We start from the raw sequence: 21,143 nt of genomic DNA on the forward strand, positions 1-21,143 counted from the left end.
AGCCCGAGCATAAGCAAACCGGGTAAAAACAAAATGTTCTCTCGGTAAGAGGGGCAAAATTATCCTGTAAAACCCTGAAATAGAAAGCAGACTCTTGACGTAAAGCGAGTCCCAGTGGAAGAACCACGGAGTATCTCTTGGTAGAGTGTCCTTGGGGCTCATTGTCAAATCTAAGGAGAAGTTAAGTTTAGGGAAGGAGCAGACAGAATAGCGCTCTAGGTATGAAGGTGGGAGGAGCCAGCAGAATGTGTCCACAGCACACCTCAGTCACTCCCATTGTGTTGGTGTGTTTGATCATGATTATATAGAGCCCCAACCATGGAATGCAGAATTATTAGCCACAGTTTGTGAACGAGGGTTTTCAAGTTCAGAGTGGTTAAAGGTTACATTATTGGTATGTGGCAAGGACTAGCTTGGGTTTCTAATTTCCAAGTTCTTGTTCTAGTTTAGGGATTATTCTGCCTTGAGAAGCTTCAAATCAAGAATGGGAAAGAAGGAAGGAAGGGGAAGAGGGAAAGAGGGAGGTAAGGAAGGACAAAGGGAGGAAGGGAGGGAGGAGAAAAACAGGGAGAGATGTGGAGAAGACGAGAAAGACATGGGAGGTTGGAGTCTGGGGGTGTTTTGGGTATCTTCAGAGATGTGATTTATATTCTGCTCCTCATTTGTACAAGTTTTTTTTAAAAAAACTCAAAAACATGAGAGGCCTTGTCAGATCTGGGCTGGCAGAGGATGTGGGGTGGCTGCTACGAGGCAGAAGGTGATGTTAGCTCATGATGTATTAGGGTGTCCTCCATATTTCCACACCTGCTCATCCCAGCATCTTGAATGCCTTGTCCTCCATCCAGACAAGTCCCTACTGAACACCTCCCTTGAAACCGTCTTACCAAATACTTGGTGCAGAATCCACATGCCTGGTGGCCTCTCGCTCTAATTCCTGATCTCCTTAATATATTCAGGGCATGATGTTGGGGGCTCTCATTTTAGTACTGGAAAGTGGAGGCAGGAGGATCCCAGGTTCAAAGCTAGACTGTGCTACAACTTAAAAAACTACGAAGTACCTCTTTTGATGAATGGGAAGCTATGTAGGGCTTACATGGTTCCAAATTTGCTAAGAGAGAGGTTTTCACAATTACCCCAACTCTGACTCTTTGCATCACTGGGATTCTGTTAAAGGCATCAGCAGAGACTGGGGACAGGACTGACTGGGGACCTTGACCCTCACTGATGAGCCTTCCTTTTCCCTTCTGAGGAGGATGTGTGGAGGAGTAACAACCAAGTCCAGCTGGCAGCAACTTCAATGCCAACAGTTAAGGGTAAGGAAGAGTCGGCATGTGGAGGGGATGGAAGAACCCATACAGACACATGAATCTACGTTCTTTTTCATTTACTCTGTGTGTGTGTGTGTGTGTGTGTGTGTGTGCATGTGTGTGTGTGAGAGAGAGGGGGTAGAGATCACAGAATAACTTCTAAGAGTTGATTTTTCTCCTTCCACTATATGGGTCTGGGGATAAACCAGACATCAAATGCTTTTGCCCACTGATCCATCTTGTTAGCCTGACATCTGTGTCTACACAGGTACACAGGAAGTTGGGGTGGGGACTAGGGGCACTGTAGGGCAGATGGAACCCTCAGTCCCCGCCCCAAATAACGTCCCCACTTTTATTCCTCTCTCTCCTCCCTTTCCCCATAGTAGGTACATAGTGGATTTACATATATGGCCAAACTGTTAGGTAGCTAGTTAGATGTTAGCAAACTTGAATGTTATTGAGTATAGCCCCCTCTTCCACAATCAGCAGCTTGTAAAAACAGGCATGAAAACTGCAGGACTATGATTATTGGTCAACAGGATGGGAACTGAGCCTTATTTTTGGCCCTCGGTAGAGACCTGACATTCTAAACTGCACAGAGGAGCATAAGATATCTATCTAGTCAGAACAAAGACTTACCATTGTCTCCTTCCTGAAAGTTCATCCAAGTGGGGCTGCCAATCATCCCAACAGGAACTATTGCCCAAGAAAGCTATTTTAGAGGCTTTAATATTATAAAGAAGCCCAACCATGCAGGTGGTACAGTGGTTTCTTCAGGCACTGTCTACCATCATCCCTGTAATATACACTTCATAGGATCACAAAGACCAGGGAACTGAGAAGAAATCTCATAAGAGCCTAGTAACCAAGGCGTTTCAAGCTTTTGACCCTCAGTGGCTTGCTCTCTCTTTTTGCAGGACTGCAGGGCCCGTCTTTTGTCCTCTGGCTCTTCCTGGCCTCTGCACTGATTTCTTACAGGTCTGGGTGTTTCCTTTTAGGGCTCCCTTGAGTCACTCTCCACTCCAAACCTCCTGGACTGTGTTCCTCTCCTCTCTTCTCTTCTGTCCTGTTTAGCCTTCTTTCCTTCCTTCTCTTCCCCTTTCCTCCTCTTCCTCCCTCCCCCTCCCCCACACTCTGTGGCAGTCTCAAACAAATTTGCTAAGATGATTTTTTTTCAGTAAACATTTCATTGTATTTTACACAAACAGACATCCCTTCCCCCAAACAATGTAGTAAGAAAAGAGGACCTGGGATGTGGCTCAGTGGTAGCATGCCCGCTTAGCATGTACAAGGCTCTGGGGTCCATGCCCAGGACCATAGATATCTAGTGAAATCTCTCCAGAAACGCATCTGGATTTTCTGCTTTTCTCTGTTTTTTTTTTTATTATTATTATTAAAACACAAATATCACCACTACCCAAACAAAAACAAACATATTCTTCTTATGTCTCTATAATATATGCTCTGAAGTAGATAGTGCTATTCCCACTTGCAGGTTTAGAGATGAACACAGAGAGTTATTTTGAAGTTGAGGACATAACTCCAGTCTGGATTCTGGTTGGTAAGCCTCTGGGGCTACTCCTAGCATTCACCTCTGTGCAGGCATGTTGTAATAAGAGCGGCTGGGCTGCGTCCCCGGCACCCGGCCGCCCGCATGGCTTACTTATGCCCCGAAATAATTACACGGAAACTGTATTCTTTTAAACACTGCTTGGCCCATTAGCTCCAGCCTCTTATTGGCTAGCTCTTACATATTGATCTAACCCATTTCTAATATTCTGTGTAGCACCATGAGCTGGCTTACCAGGAAAGATCTTAACCTGCATCTGTCTGGAGTGGGAGAATCATGGCGACTCCTGACTCGGCTTCTTTCTCCCAGCATTCTCTTCTGTCTACTCCGCCTACCTAATTTTCTGTCCTATTAAAGGGGCCAAGGCAGTTTCTTTATTACTTAACCAGTGAAACAACAGATAGAAAGATGACCCACCTCCATCATTTCCCCTTTTTTTGTTTAAACAAAAAAAAAGGCTTTTACTTTAACATAGTAAGATTACATATAGCAAAACAGTTATCAAGCAAGAATTACAGTTATAATATTTATATCTATTTTATCATAACTAAGGAAAACTATAACTATCTATCCATTTTTCAACTCCATCAAAGACTCCAGAAGGATACAATATTACCTAAGTAAACAAGAAATAAGAAACTTTAAACTCTAGAAATGACAGAGACATCTTGTTGCCTGGACAGTCACCCAAAGTTCTTTTGTACCGTTGGGGCATCCATCTTTGGCCTACAGGCCCATAGTACCCAGCAGACATTTTCATGAAGCAGGAAATTTCAAAGACAGTTTAGTCACTTTTTGTTGTGTCCTGCAGAATGTCTCGCAGACTCTTTTATGAATCAGGAACCCCGAAAGACCATCTCACCTTTAGGCAAGTTTAGTAGTCCTCTCTCTGAGGGTTCTCTGTGTCCAGTTTATGCAACAGCCCAGGCAAGAGCAGTTTCTTGTCCAAATGGCTATCAAACTCCATAAGGAGCCTCTTTGATGCCCATCTTCCTCTTGAAGTAGATTGGTGCTGCCAGGAGCAGACGTGTCTCATTGTCATGAAAAGCCCTAAGTTATTAAAATATTTTAAATGCCATATTCTGTAGTCTTTGAAAGATATGAAGAATGTCTATCTAACTGAAATATATCTCTATATATCTAGAAAATCTAACATGACTACAAGCTTGACTATTGATGATTATCCATTAACCTATATTTCTTAATTATACATTATATTTTTAAATGAACTACACAATCACAATACCTTAATCAAGATCAGAAATACATATACACATAACAAAATTGACCTTATAATCCATACCAATGCAAATTATTTATATCTATATGATATCCCCCTTTAAATGTAAAAAAAATATTTATAAACAATATTTGGGAATATGGGCGCAGTTTTTTTCTCTCCAAACTGCTTTCTGCTGAATGGGGGCGCTGTATTTAGATTTTTCATGGTGTAACCTGTGTGTCAGGGTCATCTCAGTCGGCAGTTGAGTGAAGTAATTTTCTGAAGGTGTTCATAGCAATCTTTTAGGAGGGCGTGGTTTATCATACCATACTGGGATAGACGCAATCCACAGAGTCTCATCCTCTGAGAAAACAAAAGAAGACCCTCTCCAAAGCATCATATCCTTAGACCCATATTTTGAAATCATAATACCCTTATATTTATTTTGGTTTAGTTTGACAGCCCATATAATGAAATGTCTCTCTGTACTTAGCTCCTTTACAGTCAAAAATTTTAAAGAAAACACAATAATACAAAGAATCCAGACTCTCTGTGAATTTTTTATTTTTACGTGGCTTATTTTTCTTTATTTCTTTTAATCTATAACTATCTGTACTCTGTCTCTTTAAAGACTTTACCCTTTTTATTAAGACATTAATTTATTTTTTATATATATATATATATTTTTCTTAAGCCTATGTACATTTATCCAACAGTGTCTGAATCAGTTTTATTATGAATCTGTAATTTTTTTATTATCCAGGAGCATTTCTTAAAATGTTAAGCATTTCTTAAAAACCTAAGTTGCAACATGTACAAGTAATACGGTATCGCCTGTGTCCTGCCCAGTCTAAACCTTAATTGCATTGCTATTATGGTAATTATGGTAGTTTTTGTCTGAGACCAGCAGAGTTCCGGGCGGAGCTGAGCTGCTCCTGTATCAGAACCATTTGGTGTCCCTGAGCCACTCACAGTTCCAGACACAAAGCAGACCACATTGCCATCAAGCAAGCCATAGTATTTTACTCCAAATGCTCCATTTAAAAGCTCTGTCTCCAGCAGGAGCCAGACAGAGATCGCAATGGCGGCACAGCCCAGAAAGCCGGCATTTTAAAACAGCCAGTTTTTTCCTGTTGCTGAGTCAGGACGATTTCTTTGCGGCACGCAACCCAGAAACAGCAAAAAGCTGTCTTAAATTCTCTCTGTGTCCTTTTTAAGCCCTCACAGGTTTGACATGGAGTTTATTATCACGCTGGGCGCCACTCTGTTGTAATAAGAGCGGCTGGGCTGCGTCCCCGGCACCCGGCCGCCCGCATGGCTTACTTATGCCCCGAAATAATTACACGGAAACTGTATTCTTTTAAACACTGCTTGGCCCATTAGCTCCAGCCTCTTATTGGCTAGCTCTTACATATTGATCTAACCCATTTCTAATATTCTGTGTAGCACCATGAGCTGGCTTACCAGGAAAGATCTTAACCTGCATCTGTCTGGAGTGGGAGAATCATGGCGACTCCTGACTCGGCTTCTTTCTCCCAGCATTCTCTTCTGTCTACTCCGCCTACCTAATTTTCTGTCCTATTAAAGGGGCCAAGGCAGTTTCTTTATTACTTAACCAGTGAAACAACAGATAGAAAGATGACCCACCTCCATCACAGGCAACCCACTACACAGCACCCAGTCATTCCCAGGAAATGTGGACGCTCTGTGAGACAGAGACAAACCCAGAACCAGAAGGACTCTGAGCTGGGAATGCATGACAGGGTTAGGGTAACAGATGTGTGGTTTTATCTGAAGCTAAATTCTAGCAAGGGGGAAGAGATTTTTTTTTTTTTTTTGGAGAAAATTATGAACTCAATTTATCATCCACAGCAGTAGCTACAGGAGTGTAGTGGGAGAAGGAGGATTCAGAGAAGTCAAGGTACTGGGAGAGTGAAGTGTCTGATGGGTAATGACCCCTAGTCACCCCTATTCACTTCCTGCTGAAGCCGAGAGACCACTGTTTGCTTTCTAAAACTGTCTTTGAATTAAAGAAGGTTGCACTCAGAAGCCAGTGGGGAGATGTGGATATTACAAAGCTCTCCAGAAAGCCCAGCACGAACTGTACAAAGATCCTATTGTTTAGGAAAGGCAACGACTTCAAACTACCTTGCCTGACCTTTTGAATGGGCCCGGGGGCCTTGGGGGGAAGCGAGGAACGCTGCGCATCGATTGTTCCAAGACCAGTTCCTGTAGGCAGAGATCCAACTGTAGTTTTAAGCTCTCGACTTTGGCATTCTCTTTATTTATTTATTTTTGTGTCTGTGATGTGCCACGTGACCGGTTATACATCCGATCATCGCAGAAATGTCAAAATATTTGCATTGTGGATTTGAGGCTAAAACTGAAGAGGGAGACAGAAAGAGATGTGGTTGATCATCAGAGACAAAAGAGGGGAAGGGAGGGAGGAAAAAGTGCATCTCAGGCCTCCCAGGAGGACTGAGGAGGGTCTACCACCCTCTACTATCTCCTTGACTGCAGCTGTCTGACAGATGACTCTAACCCAGACACAAGCCTGTGGAGGGTGTGTTCCCCTGCCTTCTCTCCCCATTCTTCCTTACCACATGTGTTCATTCATTTTCTTGGCTGAGCATTTGGGATTTTCCTATTGTCATGGTTCTTTGAGACTGGTTTTGCTCCCCTTGATTGTCAGGGTGTTGCCTTAAAAGACCATTTTATTACATGCCACAGATTTTCTGAAATAAGTCTTATATTGGAAATGTGGGAGACGGTTGGACAGGGAATCGTGGGTGGTCAGCCTCCCCAACGAAGGTCAAATCTCCAGGCACAGATACTGACAGAGGCTTGAGAGAGCCACAGACAAGAGTTCCCAAGGCAGACTGGTTACAATATCCCAGGGCTTAATCACACATGCTCATCCCAAACACCCAGTGCAACTACCCAGGCCACCACACCCTTTGGAGAGCATGACTGACCTTGCAACGTGGAACATTGCGGCACGGAAGAAGACTGCATTGAAGGCTTATGGGTAGTGTCTGCTGACGTCATTCCCATTTCCTTTATCACAGAGCACCTGTTGGAACTCTGCATTTGGTTTCACTTACCTTCAGGCAGCATTCACAAAATTGATTCCCATGGCAACTAACTCCATTTTTATTTCAGGCCCAAAGGCACCTTGATTTACTTGGGAGATGTTGAATCTCTGGCAGAGCCTGTGGCTAGGTCTGTGTCTTTGCAGCCTGGAGAGAGAAAGTGCTACTTTCTATTCCACTAGGTTCCCTAACATCCCTTCCGTGATAGACCTGGTGATGGCAGGGAGAAACACTGACTTCAGATTCCGTCTTGGCACTCAAAGACAGTTGGAGGAGCACATTCTGTGTCTCGATGTTTCAAACCCAGAGCCGAATGATGTCCAGTGTCTGGCAGGCTGCCTGCTGCGCACCCCTTGAGCCTGTCTCCTCAGCCTGGAAGCTCGTCCCCTGGACGCTGAAGGAGTATGCTCCCCCAGGGGGCTGCCCTACTGTAGTGAGTTGGATATATTTTTGCTGGGTGAAGCAGAAGCTGAGTCTAGGCCTAGGATGGCTGATGGGTCACTGGAGCCATCTGAATATAGAATGCGGACCATGGAACCAAGACAAGCTCTCACTAATACATCTCATGTGGAAAATCTGGATTTTTAAAAAGTGGTTCTGAGACCCTCCCAAAGTGACAGAAACAGAGCGGAAGAAAAAGGGAAATCTACTCACTGAGACATGGGTACCAAATCTTTTACTTTTCCTCAGCTTCAAGCAAAAAGGCCAGGGCAGAGGCTGTGACCTTCTTTCTTCCGCTCTGGCCACTCAACACACCCACACGTGAGAGCTCTGAGTCACTAGTGACTTCCACCAGCTGCCCTTTTGCTTCACTCCCCACCCCCACTTCCTTTTCCTTTAATTTTCTTTATTCAATCAGTTAGCAAACTCTCTGGAAATGTCCTTTGTGACCCGCAAACCAAAAGAGAACAACAACAACAAATCCCTGTTTTGGTGTTTGTGGTTTAAGCGGTCGGGTGGGAATCCTGCTCCTTCTTCCTTCTCAGCAAGCCTGAATCAGCCTGAGGGATCATCCTGTATTATCCAAGTATGACCTGGTGCAGTGACAGGCTGTGAAGTGAAAGAGGGGGCAGGACAGTGAGGCCAGGGAGGAGCCGTGAGGACAGAATCTGGCTTAGAGGGGTGTGACAGTTGGCTTGAAGGTTGGAGAGGACCAAAAGTCAGGAAGGCAGTTTCTGGAAACAGGAGAAACCAGGTAACAGATGCTCAGGTAACTCTGGAAGGTTCCTAGCTCTGCCACGCCACTATAGACTTGTATCCACCTCTCATCTCCTTGTTTCAGTCAAGGACACGAGACATCTGGGTAGGGTGAACAGCTGTATGCAGTAGCTGGGGACAGTGACATAAGAACTCAGAAGATTTACCCAAAGCCTACAAAGACTACATTTTATTTATTTATTTATTTGGTTTTTCAAGACAGGGTTTCTCTGTAACTTTGGAGCCTGTCCTGGAACTAGATCTTGTAGACCAGGCTGGTTTTGAACTCACAGAGATCCGCCTGCCTCTGTCTCCCAAATGCTAGGATTAAAGGCATGCGCCACACCACTGCCCAGCTCAAAGACTACAATTTTGAAGAACTAAAAAGAACGTTGGGCTGATTTGCCAATATCCACCCACAATGAAGAGTTTCATATAGTGCCGGCCTACCTTATGCAATTTTCTTTTTCTTTTTCTTTTATTTTTGGATTTTTTCGAGACACGGTTTCTCCGTAGCTTTTTTTTGGTTCCTGTCCTGGAACTAGCTCTTGTAGACCAGGCTGGCCTCGAACTCACAGAGATCCGCCTGCCTCTGCCTCCCGAGTGCTGGGATTAAAGGCGTGCGCCACCACCGCCCGGCTCCTTATGTAATTTTCTGTAAGCTAGTTTTCCTTCCACTTTAAAGAACTCTCTGTTTCACTTGAATTAAAGCTTAGCCATGAAGAGTTAACTTTTTTTCTGAGTTTCTTTTTCTTTTACTGAGTCTCTGCGGAGCTCATTCAAACTTCATGCATTCCAATCCCACTTATCTCCCGTCTCCTCCCATCCACTCTCTGCTCTTGTAAACTTCCCCCCAAAACACAACCAAATTTAAAAGAAAAAACAAAAATCAAACAAAACAAAAGTGTGCCTGTTGGGTCACACAGCTTACCCTTTTACTTGCAAGCATTCGTTGCCAGGATTCATTGGTCTGGCTGGAGGCCTTTGCTGGTATTTTCCATCACATCCAGGGCTCCCACCGACTGTCTGTCAGCATTCAGGCAAAATGCTTAGCCGTTCCAGAGGTTAGCACTTCCGGGTCCTACGGCCGCGTATGTGACCTCAGTGTTCAGGCAAACTGCCTTGCCACCCTGGGGCTTCAAGCCCTTTGTAATCTGTGTACAGCGTGGTCATGTAATCTATATGTGATGTAGCTACATGAGCCCTTGTGTGCATGCCGGACAGTGGTGGCCCACGCCTTTAATCCCAGCACTCCGGAGGCAGAGGTGGGCGCATCTCTGAGAGTTCAAGGCCAACCTGGTCTACAGGAGCTAGTTCCAGGACAGACCCCAAAGATACAGAGAAACCCTACCTCGAAAAACCAAAACAACAACAACAACAAGCAGACAGGCACCATTGATAGTGGTGCACACCTTAATCTCAGCACTCAGGAGGCAGAGGCAGGTGGGGATCTTTGTGAGTTCGAGGCCAGCTTGGCCTACAGGAGCTAGTTCCAGGACAGACCCCAAAGATACAGAGAAACCCTGCCTCAGGAAAACAAAACAAAACAAAAAACCCCATCTCCCCCCCCCCCCAAAAAAAAGCAGACATGCCAGCTCCACCTCGTTCTCTCCCCACACTGTTTTCAGACAGGCCTATGCACTACCCTCTTTCCCTTCCCTTTTCCCTCTGTTGATAAAACTCTTAAAGTGGGTTTTGTGGTGTATCTTGTGATCTGTTCTCCGATTGGAAATATCACCCTGGCTTCTGCTCGGCCGCCCCAATAATGGGCTTCACTGGACTCCTCTTAGTTATCTTCTTGTTGCTGCGTGTTGTGGACATCCTGTTGTTTTGGATCTGTAGGTTCTTTCTCTTCACACGCTCCAACAGTTGATAGATTCTCTGGATATTAGGGTGAGCCAATTCATTGCCCTGGTTCTGGGCCTGGGTTCTGGGCCTGGGCAGGTCAGTCTGCCGGCTTCTCTCATGGTCACTACCTGGGCTAGCTCTTCCGCACTGCCTAGGCTAGCTCACCCAATGCAATCTGTGGCAATGCGTGGGGGCGATTCTTCTGCTCTCAGGTCCTCAGATCTGGGTCACCCCCACTTAGAACACCAGGGCCAGCTCTACTGTTTTGCCCAGGCAAAGTGCCGTGCCGTGTCTTCGATTGCTGTAGGGGGCATACAGGTGGGGGCAGAGCCAGCTTTTCTATTCTCATGCTCTCATGTCTGGTGCACCTGTGAAAGACAATAGGGTCCACTCTAGCGTGCTCTTCAGGTGGGGTACAGGGCCCATTCTTCTGTGTGCTGCAGCTATGAGGGGCAGGACTGGGTCTCTCACTTTTCTAAGTTTTTAATTGAGTTAGTCCAGTTACTTTTTCTAGAAACATTGTACGTAAGAGTACTTCTTTTTTTGTTATTAATGTTTTTTTTTAATTTATTTTATGTACCAACCACAGTTTTCCCTCCCTCCTCTCCTCCTGTTCCCTCCCCTACCCCTTCTCCCTCAACATCTACTCCTCTATCTCCGTGCAGAAAGGGGCAGGCCTCCCATGGGAGTCAACAAAGCATGGCACATCAGGTTGAGGCAGGGTAAAGATCCTCCCCCTACAGCAAGGTTGTGTGAGGTGACCCAGCATCATCAGGAAGGGGTTCCCAAAAGTCAGCTCAAGTGTCAGGGACAGGTCTTGATCCCACTGGTAGGACCCCCACAAACAGACCAAGCTACACAACTGTCATACACGTGCAGAGGACCTAGGTCGGTCCCACGCAGGCTCCCTAGCTGTCGGTCCAGAATTGGTGAGCTCCCACGAGCTCAGGTCAGCTGTCTCTGTGGGTTTCCCCATCATGATCTTGACCCCCTTGCTAATATAATCCCACCTCCATCTTGTCAACGGGACTCCAGAGCTTGGCCCAGTGTTAACTGTGGATCTCTGCATCTGCTTCCATCAGTTACTGAATGAAGGCTCTATGATGACAATTGAGATAGTCACTAATCTGATTACAGGAGGTCAGCTCAGGAACCCTCCCCACTCTTGCTATGAGTCTTACCTTGGGTCATCCTTGGATTCCTGAGAGTTTCCCTGGTACCAGGTTTCTTCCTAACCCCCCAAATGCCCCTCCTGCATCAAGATATCTCTTTCATTATTCTCCCTGTCTGTCCCGCCCCCAACCCACCCAACCTGATCTCTCATGTTCCCAAGCTTCCATTTTCCATACCCTGTGACCCATTTTACCCAGGAGACCTCTTCCATTTCCCTTTTCCAGGGAAGTCCATGTGCCTCTCTTTGGACCTTCCTTGTTATCTCGCTTCTCTGAGTCTGTGGATTGTGGAGCCTGGTTATCCTTTGCTTTATATCTAATATCCACTTATGAATGAGTAGATACCATGTTTGTCTTTCTGGGTCTGGGTTACCTCAGGATGATCCTTTTTCTAGTTCTATCCATTTGCCTGCAAATTTCATGATATCATTGTTTTTTATTGCTGAGTAATACTCCATTGTGTAGACGTACTTCTTAACATTTTTATTTTCTAAAAATATAGATAAAGTAAGTTACTATGGTTGGTTAGTTCTAAAGAGTAGAAGGGCCCCGTGTTATTAAAAGAATCAGTGGAAATGCTTCAGGTTTCCCTTTGGTATATTAATTTTGCGAGTTGTCTGCACCCTGTTGTCCTGTTAGTCTCAGACCACGTTCCCGACTTGTACTCCTCGGAAAGGCCTGTTATTTCAGCATGTTTTAAAGCACATGTTTTCTTTCTAAATCTGCAAGCCTTCATATTACTGGATATGGAAATAAAAAATTTTAAATGTCAAAAATTTCTCACATTGTATTTTCAAAGAGAACAGACTCTGCCAATGTGTACAGCTGAAACTTAAAAGTTCCAAGCAGATGTTCACCTCCAACTCAAGTTCTGTTCCATATGGCCAGCACTGGAAATGCGTGTCTCTCAGCCAGTCCTGTTCCTCCAGGGACAGGTCCTTGTGGGGGGTGAAGAACCCTTGAGTGAATGTGTACACTTAGACACAGCCATGCCAAGGACCCCAGAGCCTCAGCCTCAGAAGGAAATAGCAAAGCTTCCCTCCTACCCCTTGGGGCGAGGCTCTGAGGGAAAAGTCAAAGCCTTCCTCTGATGCATGTGTGATCTCGATAGTGTGAACAGAAAAAGTCCAGTATTGCTTTCTCACCCTGCATGTTTATGGCCTGAGGACTGTGTTCCTACAGAGACTGCTCCTACTGAGATAAGCTAAATCTACCTCTTCCTCATTTGTCTGTGTGCAGTAACCCCGCTTCATTGTTTATTTGTGTGTGATAACTTTGCTTCCTTGTTTGTGTGTGTGTGTGTGATAACCCACCTCTGTGTTCAGCTACTTGCCAAACTGCCTCTCTGTTCAGCGAGCTTCTGAAGGCTCAGGCTTCTCCGGCAGAGACCTTAGTCCACCTGACACTGGTCTGGCTTTTCATCTTGTGTGTTCCTCTGTGTTGTGTGGTATGGTGTTGGTAGTGTATGTGTGTGTGTGTGTGTATTGTGTGTTGTGGTGGAGGTGGTATGTATATGTATGTATGTGTGTGTTGTGTGGTGGCGGTTTTGTGTGTTGTGTGGTATGGTGGTAATAAGGTGTGTGTGTGCGTTTGTTGTGGTGGAAGTGGTATGTTTATGTATGTATTGTGTATTGTGTGTTGTGGTAGAGGTGGTATGTATATGTATGTATGTGTGTGTGTATTGTGTGTTATATGGTAGTGTATGTGTGTGTTGTGTGGTATGGTGGCAGTGTGTATTGTATGTTGTATGGTAGTGTATGTGTTGTGTGGTATGGTGTTGGTAGTGTATGTGTGTGTGTGTATTGTGTGTTGTGGTGGAGGTGGTATGTATATGTATGTATGTGTGTGTTGTGTGGTGGCTGTTTTGTGTGTTGTGTGGTATGGTGGTAATAAGGTGTGTGTGTGTGTTTGTTGTGGTGGAAGTGGTATGTTTATGTATGTATGTGTGTATTGTGTGTTGTGGTAGAGGTGGTATGTATATATATGTATGTGTGTGTATTGTGTGTTGTATGGTAGTGTATGTGTTGTGTGGTATGGTGTTGGTAGTGTATGTGTGTGTGTATTGTGTGTTGTGGTAGAGGTGGTATGTATATGTATGTATGTATGTGTATTTTGTGTTGTATGGTAGTGTATGTGTGTGTTGTGTGGTATGGTGGCAGTGGCAATGTGTTTGCCTTACCTCACTGAGCAAGAACTGAGCCTTATTGTTTTATCCATATAGAAGTATAGCATCTTTGGACACTTTACCTCTCTACATAGTTGTCCCAGAAATATTGCAAAGCATCCTGTAGGCCTTGCCCATACTCTCTGTCCCTGTGAAGATTAGCAAACAGCTAATCTTGGCTGTCAGGCTCAATTATTTAAGCCAATAGTGTTTCCACTACACCTGTCTCATCCAGAAGAAGAGCTAATACGGCTTATGATGGTCAACCTTTGCTGTCAACTTGCTGGGCTTGGAATCACCTGGCAGACACAACTCTAAGTTTCTGTTTGAGGTTGGATCCAGAGAGCGTTAACTGAAGAGGAAATAGTTGCTTTGAACATGGGCATCGCCATTGCATGGCCTGGGGCTGGAGTCCTGGACTGAATAGAGGGAAGGACGAGGAAGCCAGCTGGGCATCAGCATTCACCTCTCCTACTTCCTGGTCCTTGTATCATCTTCCTGCCACCATGGACCCACTGTGCTTCCCCACCACAATGGACAGGATGAGCCCAAATACACCTCTCCTCCCATAAGTTTTTTTCCCTCAGGTATTCAGTCATAGTGATAAGAACAATATAGAATAAGCAGGCTCTGAACTAAACGTATTAAATAATGATAACATGAGAACAATAGTTTAAAGAAAGAAATTGCCTATTGGTCAAATTCAGTCCATCACCATTTTAGTAAGTAAAGAAGAAAATTATGACAACTTAGTCACAGCCATATATTTATGAGTAGTCTGTGATTTTTCCCATTCTAGAGTGGAAGACTTGCTGCATATGCCCTGTGACATCTCTCTGAGGGGTCACAGGGGACATGCAATGTGGAGGATTGGGATGGCGAAGTTATGGTTCAATGTTGATGCCGACCTTTCTTGCCTTACCCCCAAGCAGTAACATTGCCAAGGAAAGCTTTTCTTGACAGCATCTGATCACGAAGGGTATCTGAGTGTTAACTCTAATCCTTATTCTGCTTGTTTGCCTATTTCCTTTGTCATCAGATATGGTGTCGCATGGGTTGTGCGGTCCCAAAGGCCTTATTCCCCGTGCTACAGAGAATGACATGGCTTTTACTTTACGTGCTGTCAAATGGCCAATGAAGAGTTTCAAGTGTTCAGATTCTCGGTACCTAAAATGAGATAAATGCTGACAGACAGGAGCTGGGAATAGGTATGGGGGTGTGTTGATTAGATAAAACATTTACCATTGCATCATACTGACACATCCATTTATAATAACTTAAAGTCATTAGTTATTAAGAGTGCAGATTTTTAATAGGCTGCCAAACAAGGCAGGCAACTCAAGAAAGCTTTAGAATTTTCACCATTTGGGGGACTAGCCTTAAAAAAGTGACAATTACAGTCCAGACAGGTCCTTTCATATTTAAAAAGGAAGTGCTAAAGTGTCAATTGACTTTGATGAAGTTGCTCTATCCACGTGTGCCTGCCTTAAAGTCATTCCAACTGTACTTCTGGACATCTGGAAGCAGTACTGGGAAAGTCGCCTGTTTAGCTCTTAGCTTCAAACATCTTTTAAAGGAATGGTTTGTAAACTAGAAGGGGGCTACAATAGTCACCCCCAAAACTTCAGGGCTTTACAGAGTCAGGCACCTGAAGCTCTCAACTCCAGGATAATTGGGGGCTGAAAAACCAGCAGAGGAAATTTTCTGCAAGACTACAAATACATTAAAAGAACTAAATACACCACCACCTGCAGTGAATGATGTCCGTAATCTTCCCTTTTTTCTTTCCTAGTCTCACCAGTTTTCTTTCTTTTGCTTACTCTTTCTTACTCCTTCACTCTTCCTTTTCCTAATCCTTCTTCCTGCCTTTGTTCACCATCTCTCTTTCAAAATCTCAACAACCACGTGACTAGTGCCTAGTTAGTAGAGAATGCGGATTAATCATTTGGCCAGTCAGAAGAAGGGGAAAACTGACAAGCGAAAGGCAGTTCAAATCCAGCCTCTTACATGGAAGAACAGTGCATAGAAAAGGAAAGAGAAGAGAGGAAGAAAGGACAGAAAGCAGACCTCAGAGGGAACACAAACAGTGTTAGAACAGAGCTGGGATTGGGCAGCACGGACCCAGCCATGTGTACCGTGGTGTTTGTGAGGTTTCACGTGTGTTGGATTATACTGTGTGACCAGCACTGGGAGAACTGAAAGGTGGGTAAACACTGTCTGTGCATCTGTCCTCCAGGTGTTCTTTGATGGCGTGTGGGGGAGTGGGGACACATGCCTGGGAAGCACATATAAACAGTGCCTTAGGAGCACAGCAGGGGAACTTGTTTGTCACTTTGGCTACACAAGTCTTCACGTAAGAGGTGACACTTGAACTTAACCTTAAAGGCTGAGTGCTTTTTTCCTGTTTTTACCAATGGAAACACTTAAATTAAGAATAGCTCTAGGGCATTGGGGACTCAAGCCTTTAATCCCAGCACTCTGGAAGCAGAGGCAGGTGAATCTTTGTGAGTTCGAGGCCAGCTTGGTCTACAGAGTGAGTTCCAGGACAGCCAGGTCTACCAAAGAAATCTTGTCTCTACAAGTTAAAAAAAAGAGAGAGTAATTAATAACTCTACCATTCCCTTAGATAGTGTTCATAAGCCATCTAAACATTTGTGTTCATCAGAACCTGTGTGTGTTTTAAAACAATTTAGGGCTGTCTCCACTCTGTCAGCCCTTTAATCGTCTGGTTTTGAAGTGTCCTCACATGAGTGACCATGACCCGTGTTTAGTGTGTGAATTTATCTTAGATTATATATACACCTTTAATTCTACGTAGTTTCCCCATTGTCCTCAATACACTATCCTATTACCCTGTCACATAAGGCACGAGGGAATTAAGCAATTGGGTGTGTAAAGCCCTAGTCAGCAAAGTATTGTACTTGGTTCATCTGGGAACTGCAGTCCTCACACCTGGGCTCTTTCGTATTAGAGAACTTCGAGTTGCATATCTGGGTCACAATCCAAACTCTACCCCAGGACTCTTTTATCTCAGTATTTAAAATGAACATATCTACATGTCAGAGAAACTTTGGCTCAGGCATGTTTTCAGACAATTATCCCCTACGATTGGGGAAATTTCTTTCTGGGGAAGCCAACAACACCAGCTGCAGTTGTTCCTCAGGATGTAGTATGGGGAGAATGGCAAAACCATTTGCTATGGGGTCCAAACTCCTTCCTCATCTTTGGGTCTCTAATGTGCTTTAAGTTCTTAATCAAAATTGGTTAAAGATTCCAATTCAGATGTTTAGACGCAAGAAGTTTCCAAACTAATAGATTCTTTTATTGGTTGCATATTGGGACCCCAAGTCTTCACCCTAGACTGAGTCAGAATTTCTCAGTCTCGGACTTGGGAATCTGTATCCGTAAAATTCTCTGTGTAGCCTGGTTGATGAACCAGGCTGGTGAACCACCGCAGAATAACAGTCCAATTATACTAGTTGAGCGCATGACATTGATTCCAAATTGTAACGATGTGACATGGACTTATCCCTGATTGAACTCATCAGTCATCAATCTCTGTACACAAATGGCACATCCAGTGACCTGATGTTTAAATCTCTGTTTGCCTTACCGGATTAACACGTCCATCATATGTTAGAATTCTGTAGTTTACACTCCCGAGAGTTCACCTCATCTAGCCCATAAACGTTCCATGAGTGGAGTGTTATGGTCCGGTGGCAGCCCAGACCCTAAACTATTTCTCTGGACCGGTGTGGAGGTGCGGGAATAAAGACACAACACACATGGCTTTATCAGGAAGGAGATTCTCAGTGATCCCTCATGAAATCCTGAGTTCACATCCTGAAGATTCCTCTCGTTTATTCTCCAAACAGCCTTTATAGCAAAATGTAAACTGAGGGGGAAATCATTAGCATTCTGTTTCCTAGGTAACCAGGAAAATGGCTTTTAGTCATGTCCACATCTACCTATGCCTGCTGTCATGTCTTCCTGGTTAGTATGCTAGCTCAGTCATACAGGCTGAATTAGCACCTCTATTCAGGCATCGTCCAAATTACAGAGAAGGAGCAGAGCAACATCCTGACCCTTTGTTAGGGTAGCGACAGCCTGTCTGGAGGGCCACCTCAGGTGCCAACTATGGCTTGAGAGCCTGGCTGACATACCATATAGAAACATGGGCCTTAAAATATGGGCCTCCAGCGAAGGTATGGGTTTTGTTTTTCTTTCTTTCTAGTAATTCAGAATGCAGGTCAGAACATTTGTGGGAACTCCTCACTCTGTAAATGGGAAGCGTCATGGCAACACATCCAGGATGTTATTATGCTGCTAACTTAATCACCGAAGGCCGGGTCATCCACTAAACCTTAACGCTATGAGGAATTTATAAACTTATCTGACTAGCTATTTAAAAAGTGACCTTTAGTTTTCCATGACCAAACGTAGGAGGCACAAGATGAGGATGAGAAGCAGGAGGGTGAGCAGGCCTTGCACAGGGAACACAGTCCTCTGACTCACTCTGCTCTTTGGGAAGGAGTGAGGGGGGAATAACAGGAAACCCAAAATGCAAGTATGATGTCATTTTATTATAATGAGATTAAACGAAGAGCGCGTCTTGTAAAATAAAGTGCCACTGCAGATTAAAAACTGTATCCACTGATAAAGGAAATAAACAGTCAAGTTATTTGAAAAGTTCTATCTTAATCAAAGTTGTCTAAAGAGTCCAATTCAGATGTTTAGACACAAAAAGTTTCCAATCTAATATGAAAGAGAGGATCCCTCCCTCGCAAGCATCTGAGTATCTTCATGAGCAAATCAATATTTTACATTTTTAGATGGAAACATGAAAATTACAAATAACCCTGATAACCGAATAACCAGAAATCACTGCAGAGATGGAAGAAGACATGGTCACTCCTAAAATTAATTGTTGAATCACCACTGGGTTCATTAAAACATCTCAAACATCGTAGGAAGAAACACATATTTTTTGAGAAGCTACTATCTTCTTGTGCGTGAGCAAGTATTTCCAGCCGCTGCATGTAACAGAGAAGAGCTACAACAAAAATCTTTCCAAGATACACTGAGGTTACCGAACTTCTACTAAGATTTAGTGCTAACAAAGAAACTGGAGCTGTATTTCCCCATACTGACATCCCTGCATAATAGGAATACCCCAAATCAAGGTCAACAGACATTACTCAAGAACATGTTATTATCCTAAGAAATATAAATAAAATTATTCTTGTCATTCTGTAGCAGAACAAAATTAGCTCAATATAACAATATGTTTCTATGAGAAGAATCAGGCATCACCTGTAGGTTTGTTGTTTCCTGCGTGTGATGAAGACCGACAGCTAAGGCATTAAGATATATTTGACCAACAGAGCTCCACCTCGAGTTGCAAATTTATTTGCCTTATATACACGAAGGGAATGGTGATTATTTAGTTATGCTTATTTAATAAGGCAATTAATTGAAATACAGAGCCACTAAAATGGTGACTGTTGGCAAGTAAAGAAATTCACATAAGTTGCTCAGTCAGCCAAATGCATGAGTATGTTTTAAGATGTAATATTTTACTCCCCTGATGCATATGTGGACATAGAGAATGACTGACCTATAAAATTCATTTCATCTGTAGAAAAAGGTAAACAAATAAAAAGATTTAATAAGACCCAGTTGCTAAACTTTTATATTGTAGCTTTGCATAGAATGCTGTTGAGTATTTTAGCAAGAACTAGATTTAAAGCCTGGAAATTTTATTCACTCTGAAATTATATTCCTCATGATTTTCCTCCTTGTCACATATTTTCATGTAAGCAAGTCTGTATTTCTTTGAGTCCTACAGGGATAGAAAACAGAATATGATATCAGAATTCTCTCAGCTGATAGAAATCACAGTGTAGTTAGCTGTGTCATATCCCAGGATACATGGGTGGAGACATGGATTTGCTGACTTGTACACTCAAGAGGACGTGAGCTATTTACCTTCACTTTACTGGGTGTGATGGGTACCATCATCGTGACCTAGGAAAAGGGACAGGGAAGCCCATTCAGAAGCATTTCCTATGAACGATAGGAGGACCAGCTTCATCGTATTCCAGCTTACTGATCCACATCTGCTGGAATGTGGATAGACTGGCCAGGATGGAGCCCCCAATCCAAACAGAATACTTGCGTTCTGGGGGAGCTATGATCTTGATTTTCATGGTGCTTGGTGCCAAGGTTACAATTTCCTTCTGCATCCGGTCGGCAATGCCTGGGTACATGGTGCTGCCTCCAGACAGTACCGTGTTGGAATATAAATCCTTGCGGATATCCACATCACACTTCATGATGGAGTTGAAGGTTGTCTCATGGATCCCACTGGATTCAATGCCTAGAAAGGAAGGCTGGAAAATGGCTTCTGGGCACCGGAAACGTTCATTCCCAATGGTGATGACCTGCCCATCAGGAAGCTCATAGCTTCTTTCAAGCGAGGAAGAAGCAGCTGCAGAGATCATCTCCTGCTCAAAGTCCAGGGCTACGTAGCATAGCTTCTCTTTGACGTCCCGCACAATCTCCCGTTCGGCTGTGGTGGTGAAATTATAGCCTCGCTCGGTCAGGATCTTCATGAGATAGTCAGTCAGATCTCTGCCTGCCAGATCCAGTCTTAGGATGGCGTGGGGCAGAGCATAACCTTCGTAGATGGGTACAGTGTGTGTGACTCCATCCCCAGAATCCATCACGATACCTGTAGTCCTTCCGGAGGCATAGAGGGACAGTACAGCTTGGATAGCTACATACATGGCGGGTGTGTTGAAAGCCTCGAACATGATCTGAGTCATCTTTTCCCGGTTGATTTTGGGATTGAGCGGTGCTTCTGTGAGAAGAACAGGATGCTCGTCTGGCGCTACACGCAGCTCGTTGTAGAAAGTGTGGTACCAGATCTTCTCCATATCATCCCAGTTGGTGACAACTCCATGTTCAATGGGATACTTCAGGGTCAAGATGCCTCTCTTGCTCTGGGCCTCGTCTCCCACGTAACAGTCCTTCTGGCCCATACCAACCATGACCCCCTGGTGTCGGGGACGTCCCACCATGGAGGGGAACACAGCCCGGGGGGCATCGTCACCCCCAAAACCTGCCTTGCACATCCCTGACCCATTATCTACTACCAAGGCAGATAGCTCGTCATCAACCATGGTTGCTGGCTAGAATCTTCCAGATGGGCAAACAGAAGTTGAATAAAGCTAAATCCTAGACTGTGATGTGCAAGGAAGAGAATGAATGATCAGAGACCACTTCAGAACTGCCTTCAGAGAAGGAAGCCTGCACCTCGATCACAGTATTTAAAGGAGCATACTGACCCCACCCATGTCCTGCCCCACCAGTTCCCAGCATTTCCGGGCGGGGCTACCTTTGAGGTATTAATAATGATGATAATTACAGAAATCATTAGTAGGCCTTCTTCCATAAAGAGAAAACTGGCTACCGAGTGGCTAAATCTCAGGGTACTATAATTAGGCAACCCACACACAGCTGCCGCGAGGAATGTAACCACGAGATTAAAGAGAGCTAGAGAAGGGATG

At 44.2% G+C, this 21,143-nt stretch overlaps 1 protein-coding gene across 4 annotated transcripts; it reads right to left on the minus strand.

Moving 5' to 3' along the window:
* Window positions 1-19,625: 19,625 nt before the first annotated feature.
* On the minus strand, window positions 19,626-20,756 carry Actbl2 (actin beta like 2). 4 transcript variants are annotated; one of them, XM_057789766.1, is made up of 2 exons: window positions 20,628-20,756; window positions 19,626-20,501 (listed from the first exon to the last, which is right to left on the minus strand). In XM_057789766.1, exons 1-2 carry the CDS (start codon window positions 20,754-20,756, stop codon window positions 19,626-19,628), a joined length of 1,005 nt encoding a protein of 334 aa, XP_057645749.1. The 4 variants fall into 4 exon arrangements, with proteins under 4 accessions (XP_057645749.1, XP_057645748.1, XP_057645750.1 ...); XM_057789765.1 differs by having other exon boundaries at window positions 19,626-20,392; window positions 20,504-20,756; XM_057789767.1 differs by having other exon boundaries at window positions 19,626-19,964; window positions 20,130-20,756.
* Window positions 20,757-21,143: the final 387 nt, after the last annotated feature.

The sequence above is a fragment of the Chionomys nivalis genome, chromosome 15 (assembly GCF_950005125.1).
Source record: "Chionomys nivalis chromosome 15, mChiNiv1.1, whole genome shotgun sequence".
In the NCBI taxonomy this organism is placed as follows: Eukaryota; Metazoa; Chordata; class Mammalia; order Rodentia; family Cricetidae; genus Chionomys; species Chionomys nivalis.

Coding starts and splice junctions, on each gene's coding strand:
- Actbl2 (XM_057789764.1), bottom strand. CDS start 20,756: ATGGTTGATGACGAGCTATCTGCCTTGGTAGTAGATAATGGGTCAGGG.